We start from the raw sequence: 11337 nt of genomic DNA, 5'->3' as shown, positions 1-11337 counted from the left end.
TATAGGTGGCGCTGTTTCAGTTTCAAAAATTCACCAAAAACGGAGAGGAAGAGGCGGAGCATGCGCACAAAGCTTGAGCGCTGTTTACAAATCGGCTTTAGAAGAAACCAAACTCAAGGAGAAATGATATGTTGCCCTGGTAACCCTAACAGGCTCAATATCTTCTCCAGCAGGAACACGAGCATGTAGTCCGCCATTGTTGTTGATGTTGTTATGAGACGTCTCGCGGGATATAAGAGGTGGAAGGCTGCTCGAGGGGTGTGGCGATCACATCATCGAAACGCTCTTCTCCGTTTTCGCTGTCCACACGAAAACGCAAGAGGTGCGTTTGCGAATTTTTCCACCCTGGGACCCGGTTTCAGAAAAGTGCGTTTTAGGGCAATGCGTTTACAGGATTCGTGTGGACGATCGGCCAAAACAATGCAAAACATCTGCGTTTAGACCAAAACGCGTGTCCGTGTGGACGGCCCCTAAATGCACAAGAGTTAAAGCTAGACATTACCTGCACTTACTGTGTTGCATACAGGTATACATCAATCAGTTTGTTGAGCGTCTACTGTTAGCTTTCTGCACAGAGAAAAGTATATTACTTATTGTTGGTGTTTAAACTTTGGGAGACTTCAATTTCGATCACTGTCAGCAACTTCAGAAACAAAACAAATATTATCTTATCACAGTCGGCCATCACGGTTTGTTGTTTATGTTCAACTTCATTCTCCTGGAAGGCTTTGAGATCACATCTAGTACACTCCAAGTGGGATAAGTCCGACATCCCAGCTTTCTGGAATGCAGCATTACCGCATAGTGGTGAAAGTCGAGTCGACGTCGACTAGTCGATGACGTCACACATAAAAACACAGTAGAAAGTAATGCTTTAAGTTCTTTACCTGAATACACATTTTAGCGTTACGAATTATTTTCTGCAAGGTAATTGAAGCTTGAGGACAAACTACTGTCGGCTGTAGAAAACGTCAACGCCACAAACACTGTCTGTTTGGTAAAATGCAACTCTGCTCGGCAAAACAAAAAAAAATAAAAACACGCTCTCAACAATGTCAACTAATATAACAACAGAACTCAACAGAGTAGCTTATCAATACTGTGCGAAGCAGAGCCTTCGTGTATAGCAGCCAAAAGTCTAATAAATTTAGACAGTGAAACTGACCATCAAATTCTTGATTTGCAGCCTCTCTTTACCGAAGGATGTTCGGCGAAGTTAATTGACTGTCGTCGAGAGGATTTCGACCGTTCCTCTGCTAGCGTCAGCGGATGTGAGTTGTGTAGTAGAACAATTATTGTATTTCTGGACTGACTTACATATTCTGCATGTCTCTGTAGAAAGGGCTTCCTCTTTAGTGAAGTATTTCCACACACACTTGATGAACCGTTGCAATGACCCCCCTGGGCTCCTCACCTGTCTTCTCTGAGGCGTCCATGTTGTTGTTGTCACGTGATCGGCGACTAGTCGACTTCCTGCTTACAGCTTCATGGCACAGCAGTAAAGTCGACTAGTCGGTACAAAACCTAGTTAGAAGCTGAATAAATGTGCAACTGGAAATACTTAAGTGGCTTTGACAAAGGCCAGATTGTGATTGCTAGGCGACCAAGCCTCAACATCCCCAAAACTCCTATTCTTGAGGGGTGTTCCCGGTCTGGAGTGGTCAGTAGGCTACTTATCAAAAGATATATAGTGAAGGAAAAGCTGTGATCTTGTGACAGGGTCATGGGCGGTGTTGTCAACATGTTGAAAACATGACAAGCTGATGCTCTATGTGGAGATGGCAAGTGTAATCATTTTGGTCAGTGTTCTGCTAGGAGACCTTGGAGAATGCTATTGCTGAAAAATAGCATTGGTCATGTGCTACGCTCTACAGAAATTCAAAAAAGGACAAAAATATCAGCTCAAACATATTCAGAATCTAATTTATTTGATTATGAATACCTCTATATTTTCTATAATCACAATTAACAATCTTGTAACATAACAAACTGTCACAGACGTTCCGGACATAAAGAAACTGATAACGTATTTAAGTGTTTTAATTTAATTCACACACACACAGAAGAACACACCAGTGTTGTTGGTCAGATTTAACCAAAATAAATCCTGAAAACACATTCCTAAAGAACTGAAAACGCACAGATCCTCACTGAGAGCCCTGGGGGATGCCAGGTAACGGCTGCGAGTAGGCGCAAGATAGCACAGCCTCGGAAAAGTTCACACATCAAGTTTCCTGCAGTTTTCAATCCGGATCAAAGTAATTCAAGCGGTTCTGTTATTAACGACTTGAGGTGTAGAGACATGTTGTTAATTGAAGATATGGCGTACGTCTACAAACAGCAGCTTCAGTAGCGTTAAACTTGGCAGAGGTTACTGAAGTGCTGAAAAGTGAAACTTGTCCACCACTTTATACAACAAATATCAGATTCTCACTTGTAACTATTTGGATGGCTTTACTGACATGCAATGCTTATTGCTTTCAAAAATTAGAAGACAAAAGATATTGTAAATGTTTTTTTTTAGTGGCAATCACGCGCATTAGTCCCCACACAAAAAAAATAAATAAAAATCAAACTTCCAAGAACCTGAATATGAGATATAAAAAACCATTGAACAAATTTATCACCAGTACACACTCATGCAAATGCAAACAACCAAATATACAAACTGTAACCACATAAAAAACAGCTTTAAATGACTCATCCTTTCAAAATGCAACAGAACAAACTGTGTTCTAATGTGAAATTCAGTGCATAATATTGAACTGCTACTTTCAGAAACGTTGGTGAAACATGCACTTACTGAATACTTGATGACTATTGCAACATTTTCCCCAGGTCTTTGGCTTGTGTGGAGATCATACGATGAACATGATGACGGTAAAAATAAGACCTAGACAGGCACTTAAAACTACTTGGATAATATTTCCCACACAAGATAAGCTTTGTTTACATACAGGTTTAGCTAAGAGATTGCCAATATTATAGACAATGACAACCACACAATGCTAGTATTATTATTATTATTATTATCGTCACCTTAAATATCCCGTTAAAGAATTCAGTAAAATCCCTAAACATTTCTGTAGAGTTACCGCCATAAATACAATTTCTGTGTCAAGCGATTACTAGCTTTATCTCTTCATGAGTAGGCTAACTGGCTAGTTTTTTGTATAACTGATAAAGATATGCATTTATAAAGTCACTTGTTCAGGTTCAGACATATAAAGACCTCTTACAGCAATAAAATGATCATTATAAATCATAAATGATGAGCATAAAATTACATATATTCAAGTTACTTGTTGCAATACACTGTACGATAAGTGCTAATGTTGCAAATTTTTGCTAAACGGACGGTAATAAAGGAACAGATAAGAAATAAATCCACTTTCATTTCTTTGTTGGAATAAAATGAGAAATTTAAGACCATTCCTAAGTCTGTTGTAAAGTCAATGTGAAGCTACAGTGCAAAGCTGATTAGCTTAGCTTAGCATACTGACTATGAAACAAGCTAACTTGGCTCTAATCTAATCCATAGAAACTTTTTTTTTCCAAAAACACAAGCTGTGGTTTTACTACTTGTTTAGGTGTACTAGGTTTCTGTCTTTATGCTAACCTAAAATAAACTAAGCTAAGTTAAGCTAGCTAGTCGCTGTTGGCTGTAGCTTCATATTTAGCATAGCCTACAGACATAAATTGGTATTGACATTCTCACTTAACTCTGTTAGCTTACTTTCCAAAACACACAACATTGATTTTAAATTTTTTTAAATTTAAAAAATCAGTATGTGACACTCAAATCCCTTCAGTAAGAATTTAACATTAAATCACGACCAGGCCACGACATTAACTAACTGTGGAATGTTATACTCTGAGATAAACTTAGACTTAACCAGGAAATACACAGCATACCTATGATTGTATAAGCGTATTGGTATTAGTTAACAAGTGTTAACTAAGCTAGCTTAACTACCTAGCTAACTAGCTTCTATCACAGATCTTCATACCCGGCTAGCCATGTGTCACAAAAGTATCACATAACAGTATTCAACTTTGTTCTGTGGCTTCATAAAACCCCTAATACATAAAATGTTCACAGAACAATGCAAGAAAACATTCAGGAATCATCAAGTAAACCAAACAAATGAGGGAGTTGATGGCAGATCCCTTTACATGAAATTTCCAAATTAACCAGAACATGTAAAACAAACAAACCGCTCAACTGTGACAAATAAAAAAGGACATAGTTAAAAGAAACAAGGCACATAACTTTATACAAACAAATGCCTTTCTAATAGACATACTGAAGGTACCCTAGGTCTGTCTGAAGTTGATTAAAGGTCAGTAGTAAAGGTTCTTTATTAAAGTAACCTGAGAGGGGTCCCTTTCTCCAGCTGCTTTCAGGTGAAGACTTCCATCCTTCTAATGCAATAAGCCGTTAAAAGTGGTTTCCAAATGCTGAAAGTAGCAGTCACAGTGAGTAAAAAAGCAACATTCTCCCATCACTCCTAAAGGTGTTTCTTGAACCAGTTCAATGCCAGTGTGGGCTGTGTAGAGAAAGATGGGAAAAAATAAAAGAAAAGGTCTGTGTATCCGCTGACTGAGTATCCAGCTCTCATAGCACAAAATAGGACTGTGAAGGCGAGCAGATGGATTCTTAAGAGTGTATACAGTGTTTCATGATGGCTGCTCCTACCATCCGTGCAGGTAGCGGATACCGTAGTGCTCGCGGCCTACACGTGGGTGCGGAAGCGATGGCTGGCTTGGAGAGGCTGTCTGCTTCGCAGTGGGTTTAACCACAAGAGTTTCCAGCGAGTGCCGCAAACTTCAGCTAGTGCCCACTGCCAAGACCTCTTTGCTCCATATCTGATAAGAAAACATAGTCAATCATTTACGTCAGAACATGCACTTTACAAGACGTTTTACAGTGTTCGGGACACATATGTTATGATAGTCTTATCTATTTCTTTATATGATTATCAGCCAGAAAGCATATTAGAAAGTGAATAAGCATATTTTCAATAAGGTCAAACATTCCTTCAGTGCAGGGATCCCCAACCACTGAGATCAGGCCACGTAGTATTTGCTATGACACTACTTTACTACTAATTGCACTACCGCCACTGTTGTACATAGGTTGATTTTGTATATTTTATTTAATTTTTGTAGAGTATTTAATTTACATATTGCTTATTTTAAGGTGAGAAACATTTTTTTCAATTCTTCTGTTTATCCGGAAAACAATAAATAAATAAAATAACCCTGAATTAACTCTGTTCTTCACCTATATCACCACAAGGGGGAGATGACGGGCCATGCTTTCAAGCAGCTGCAGAGACCACTCGGAGACATAAGGAATAATGAATGGCAAAAACTTTTCTTCCACTGCCTCATTGTCTTCAGATTGGTAGATAAAATGTTTGCATTCCAACCCAAACTAAAACTGTCTCTACATTAGCTGAGATATTGGGAGCACGATTGAATCGGGACTGTCCGGTGAAGTTACCTGGCTTTGACCCAACAAAGGGAGGATTACAATTACAATTTTATGAACGTCCTGGTGAATCGCTTATCTGTATAGCTAATTTCCTAACTCATGACAATTGTATGGGAGTGAATTCTGATCAGCTCGCCCCCTTTAAATTATATTAATGCTCAAAGTTAAGCACAACTAAAGACCTGACTGCTTTGAGTGACAAATAGGTGCCCTCACATGTTGCTAGTTCGACTAACACTCTACTCATTTGACCGTTTTTGAATTAACAAGGAGTTGCCACACAGAGTTTCAAAACCACTCTTAAGAAATCCTCTGGGAGAGTACATGGAGGGTTGGTCCATCTTTAAGAATGTACACCAGTCAGGCATAACATTATGACCACCTTCCTCATATTGTGTAGGTCTCCCTTGTTGCCTCCAAAACAGTTGTGACTCATCAGAGAATGGACATGGTCCTTTTGAGGGTGTCTTGTGGTGTCTGGTAACACTATGTTGTTAATTGGGGGGGGGGGGGGGGCTTTGGGTCCTATGGGTTGAGGGGAGGGGCCTGTGTGGATCATCCCACAGATACTTGATCAGTTTGAGATCTAGTGAATTTGGAAGCCAGGTCAACACCTTGTGCTGTTCTTTATGTTTTTTTTAGTTGTTCCTAAACTGTTTTGTGTGTGTGTGTGTGTGTGTGTGTGTGTGTGTGTGTCAGGCTGCATCCTGCTGGGGATGGCTGCTGCCATCAAGGAGTGTCATTGCTATGGGGTGGGTGTGCCTGGTCTGCTCCAGATGGGTGGTACATGTCTAAGTAACATCCAATATTGTCAATGTTATTCACTTCTCCTGTCAGTGGTTTTAATGTTGTGGCTGATTGGTGTAAATATCAATATTAAACTGGTCCTCAGAGCAAAAAGGTTGGGGAACCCTTTGTAAGTGTAACTATTACTGCTCTTATGAAAAAAAAAAAAAAAAAAAAGCAGTTAGTCAAGCCGACTCACATTTCATTTGGGAACTGAGACATTTTCTCAATGGTGGTGGTATCCTGTGAGGTGAGAAAGAGGAAAGAAACAATGTGAAATAAAGTGGATCACTTTGCAAAAAGCAGCTCCGTCAAGATGATTCAGAACCTTGAATAAAGTGTAACATGACCGGCCAAAAGCAGCAGTAAAAGCTCCTCATCGTGGAGGCAAGTGTGGACATTTCAGACACTACAGCTCTGCCAAAACTCTTGATGAAGGCTTGTAATGATAGATTTTTTTACAAAGATAATACAGATGAATATTTTGCAAGCAACTGCTGTCATCTACAGGAGTATAAACACTCTTCCATTCCCACACACACACACATGCCTGACCTTAGATTTTCCTCTCTTGTTTCTTGTCTATTGATCGCTGCATTACTGGTATTGATTGTTTTATTTCCGTATACTGTGTCATGTTGTTCTCTCTGAAACTGCTGCCCGCTTTTGCCTCGTCGGTCTTGAAAAGCGCTTTCAACGGGACTCACGGGCCAAGGGTTGTTACTAAACAGTCCCGCCGAGCTGTCATGCTTATTTTTACAGATCCTGTTGCGGGGTAATATTAACTTGGAAATATTTGCCGTATCCAAGAAGACGGAGACGGACATCAATCACATCAACATAACGACAGCGGTGAATGGAGGATGAGCTTGACTTGAAAAGGCATTGGAAACAAGACAATAAGTCATTATTGAGCACTCACAGAGAAGATGCCTGTCAGCTGAGTGTAGAACAAGCTGGACATGCCACCAAACATGACCACGCCCATGAGCGCTGAGATTCGCAGCAGAGCCAGTTCGTGACGTGTCGTAAACCTCTCCTGGCAGAGTGAAAACAGCAGAGCAGTGCTTTAATGTTAGTCGCTCTTATCTGATAACCTCAAAGTTCAGCTTTTTCATATTAACTTTTATGTCTCTGACTCTTACTGGGTGTGACAGACTCTTTAGCACAGCTAGATAAAATAAAATAAATAAAAACTATGCACGTGTAGTAGTGTAGTAGTTCAAACTGCTAAAGTGTTCGGACATTTAGATTTTTTATGTACCTGATCTAGTCCCGTGAGCGGCTGGAAGTAGTAGTACTGGCAGAAGTCCAGCACCAGAGTGAATAAACTGAGGACCTGAGTGTAGAAGCACAGCTGCAGGAAGAGCCAGTGGTTGTCTTCTCCCACACAGTTATTAATCCTGCACAGAGACAAACTGGAGTTAACACAATAACTTCTGCTTCTATCAGTCGGAGACATAAACAAGTCAGCCACATCATTAAAACCACTAACAGCGGAAGTAAATAACACTGATGATCTCATTACGGCGTAATGCTCTTCTGGGAAACTTGGCATTTATGTGGATACGTATAATTCAAAAGAAAATGTGATCAATCAGACCAGGAAACCTTCTTTTGATTTTTCCGTGGCCCAGTTGTGACGCACTGTGCGTTTTCAGCAGAACTAGCATTCACTTTTTTTATTTTTTTTTAGCAATCTGAGCTACAGTAGCTCATCTGCTGGATCAAACCACACGAGGAAGACACGTGCATGGATAACTTTTTATATTTACTGACTACTCTAGGCCAGAAACATCCCACAAGAACTGTCAGGACATCACAACGTGGCCCTTGACAAAGTTGCTTAAATCCTTCTATTTGCTAATTTTTCCAGCTTCTAAAAGCTCTTTTATAGTACACGCCGTAACTTACACACATAGCAAACGCCAGTGCGAGCCATTTATACTTGTGCGCTCATCTTGACTAAAACCTTTGCAGAAATTTCGCCGAAGACGAGTCATACAAATGTTTGTATATCTGAACCTCTCTCAGTTAACCTTTCCTCGATGTGTTCCATCTTTACTGATCCAAAACAATCAATTGTGGAGATGGAGAAGCAGACGGAAACACTAAAACGGAAACAACGTACATCTACGTAAGGTCTGCGCTGTCGCCGTAGCTTTGATGCAGAAGTCTAAGTGAGTTATTAACTTGACCAGTCGGTAATAATATTATATCTGATCTGTGTATGTCGCTTGTACAGAATAATACAGTAAAGTAAAAATTATTGGTTATAAAGCATGAGTTTAGGACCCAAATATGAATGAAGGTCAGTGTTGGTGGCTTTGTGTCATGTCAGAGAACATCTCTTGACTTTGTGGCTGTACCGCTGCTACTGAATACACGCATGTAATCAGCTACGTAAACAACTGGGCGGTTTACGTATAAAGATTATGGCCTCGCGTGTTCCTCATTAAAACATTGTAACTGTCTGCTGCTATAAAGCACGGGCATGGTGGTGGCGAAAGCATTAAAAGTCATTCATAATATCAAAGCACATCAGAATTAAGCGGAGCCATTTATCGAAATTTGGAGTCTGTTTGTGCTGTTTTCAATTTAAGCTCTTAAATCGAAGTGTGTGTATGCTTACCAAGGACAGTGGTGGTCCATCCTGCGCACACAGTGGCCACAACGGCTGCAGTGGTGCGACCTTTTCGGTCTCATTAAGTTGCACTTATTGCACAACTCCCAGTGTTCTCTCTCTGTGACACAGAGACGATAATTAGTAGTTTATTAGCATCAGAACCGGAGACGCAACAGTGACATCTTTAAACCCATCTATTTTGACCATGTTCCGTTTAGTGTCACAGACAAATACTGAAGACATCTGTATATCGATAACGAATGATAAACATTAAGCGTAAATTAGGTGGCAAAAGTTACCAGAGTGAGGTATGTGGGGGTCCACAGGAAGACGGCCGGGATCTGCTGTGGAAGCTCTGAACAGGGCCGCGATGCAGAGCGCTGACGCTATGTAATAACCTAAAGAAACACACAACGTTTAGGCGCGAACCAAACACTGGGTCAGTTATTTTTCTCCTCCAAACAGATGATATATATTTATATATATTTTTTGTGCATTGGTCCCACACCGGATACAAAGTCACTCACAAACAACAATGGCCCATGGGATGTGACCTTCATTGTAGTGCGGAAGTAGGACCAGCTTGGGAATAAAGAACGTGTTGTAGAGCCAGATCCCAAATACCACGCTGATGCACAGCCAGCCCATAGGGTCCACCACGAAGTGCAGTCGAAGCTTCATGGCTGCTGGGACTCCGAGGTGGTGGTGGTGGTGGTGGTGGTGGGGAAACCTGCAGAGCAGCAACACACACATGAATGCAAATCCCACTGAAAGATTTGCTTAGATGAATGTAGACACAACAGACTGCAAAACAGATGCTAATTGAACAGCCTGTTTGTTTACCCTGCAGTAAGAAATCTTAGCAGTAAAGCCGGCATTCTTTGGACTCACTGTCAGTCTTTCCTGTTTTTCCAAACTACCTTCTCAATTAGTTTCGATGGCTCAGTGACTGCCTCCCTGAGCTCTTCGTGTATCTGTGTTATGGATGCTTAATTCTGGTGTGCTTTGATTTAATGACTGACTTCTACTTTAAAAAAAAAAACTGCGCCAGGACGAAAGACCAGTCTCTTGTGATTCTCTTAACAGACTTTTAATGCTTTCTCCACCACCATGCCAGAGCTTTATAACAGCAGACAATTATAATGTTTTAAAGAGGAGCACATGAGGCCATAATCTTTATTGGTCATGATAGAAAACCTCATGACAGGCCTGTAAATACTGTTATAAGGATATGTCTGTAAAAGCCTTGCCTGCCTATCAACACCTTGCACTTATTTCAAACCTTAGCATTATTTGCTAACCTAACACAGTCTGACCCAGCATGCCCAGCCTTCAGATCCCTGCTACTACTCATGTAAAGGCTTGTTATTGTGAAGCCTCGCCTGCTCCATCATTTATGCTGCTGGTAACACTGATAGACGCCATGGGCTTGGCTCTCCAGCCTCAGCTATGGCTAACATCTGCGACCCGGAGCCATTTCACTCGTTTGCGTTCATATACGGATCACCCAGCGTGTTCAGCCGTGATTTTTATAACATAAAATGAAAAGATATACTCACTTTAAGGAGCTGTCCTATTCAGCGCACGTATCCAGTGTGGATACTTCCTTATCCAAGCCTCTGTGGGCTGGACGGACAGGACCAGCGTGTTGCGCAACCTCCACTAAAAATGACATATTTCCGGTTGATTTCTATTTTAAAATAAAGTAAAACACCCTTTGATAGCGAACGTTCAACAGATTATTGTTATTATTTTCTGCATTAGAAACGGTCGTTTGAATATTGCTTTGTTATTTACCCATAATAAATAATTACCAAATGTAAAAATAGACACTTTTTAAGGTAGTTAACAGGCATTTGCTCAAGATATCTTAATTCTTCTGAAAATAAATGTTATGATTAGGGATTGTGATGCAAATCTGGATTCTTCTCATTAATCATATTTAGGCTTTTATTTTAAAGTCGACAGTCCCAGCTTCCTGTTGAATCCACGTCGCTTACGTGGATTTGATGCACACAGGGACAGGTGTATGACGGGTGGATTGTACCACAGATTGTACCTACTAAGGGAGGTGTCGTGTGAGATTTACGTGCTAAAAGTGCAACTTAACTCTCCACGTCGTGGAGAAGTACGTCGCCATTACCACAGCGTTATGTCCGCGTGGTTTTGTAGAAATAGGGTGAGTTATTTTCACTTGCGAGTTTATTAGGTACATTTTCACCATTTTGATTTATGTTAATGTAATAAAAGTAGGATACTTGATTATGTCAATGAATCTACGTAAATGAATCATCTAACAGTTGTAAAATAAAAGTAATATATGTACATTTTGGTTCCTGTATAGTCTTTTTTTTTCATTAATAAATTAGAGAAAACAATTTCTACTGCACATTTACCATGTTTGAACCCCAAGCAATTCATAAAA

At 40.3% G+C, this 11337-nt stretch overlaps 1 protein-coding gene across 1 annotated transcript; it reads right to left on the bottom strand.

Moving 5' to 3' along the window:
* Positions 1 to 1952: 1952 nt before the first annotated feature.
* Positions 1953 to 10538, bottom strand: zdhhc21 (zDHHC palmitoyltransferase 21). The gene is made up of 8 exons (XM_084552219.1): positions 10472 to 10538; positions 9440 to 9642; positions 9212 to 9310; positions 8919 to 9030; positions 7551 to 7689; positions 7209 to 7325; positions 6486 to 6529; positions 1953 to 4869 (listed from the first exon to the last, which is right to left on the bottom strand). Exons 2-8 carry the CDS (start codon positions 9591 to 9593, stop codon positions 4737 to 4739), a joined length of 798 nt encoding a protein of 265 aa, XP_084408345.1. The 5' UTR covers positions 9594 to 9642; positions 10472 to 10538; the 3' UTR covers positions 1953 to 4736.
* Between the last annotated feature and the right edge of the window lie 799 nt (positions 10539 to 11337).

Source organism: Chelon labrosus (assembly GCF_963514085.1).
Source record: "Chelon labrosus genome assembly, chromosome: 1".
Classification (NCBI taxonomy): Eukaryota; Metazoa; Chordata; class Actinopteri; order Mugiliformes; family Mugilidae; genus Chelon; species Chelon labrosus.
This window is presented reverse-complemented; position numbering and strand designations above follow the sequence as displayed.

Coding starts and splice junctions, on each gene's coding strand:
- zdhhc21 (XM_084552219.1), bottom strand. CDS start 9,593: ATGAAGCTTCGACTGCACTTCGTGGTGGACCCTATGGGCTGGCTGTGC. Junction 9,311..9,439: donor CCCATGGGCCATTGTTGTTT/GTGAGTGACTTT, acceptor GTGTTTCTTTAG/GTTATTACATAGCGTCAGCG. Junction 6,530..7,208: donor AGCTGACAGGCATCTTCTCT/GTGAGTGCTCAA, acceptor CTCACCTCACAG/GATACCACCACCATTGAGAA.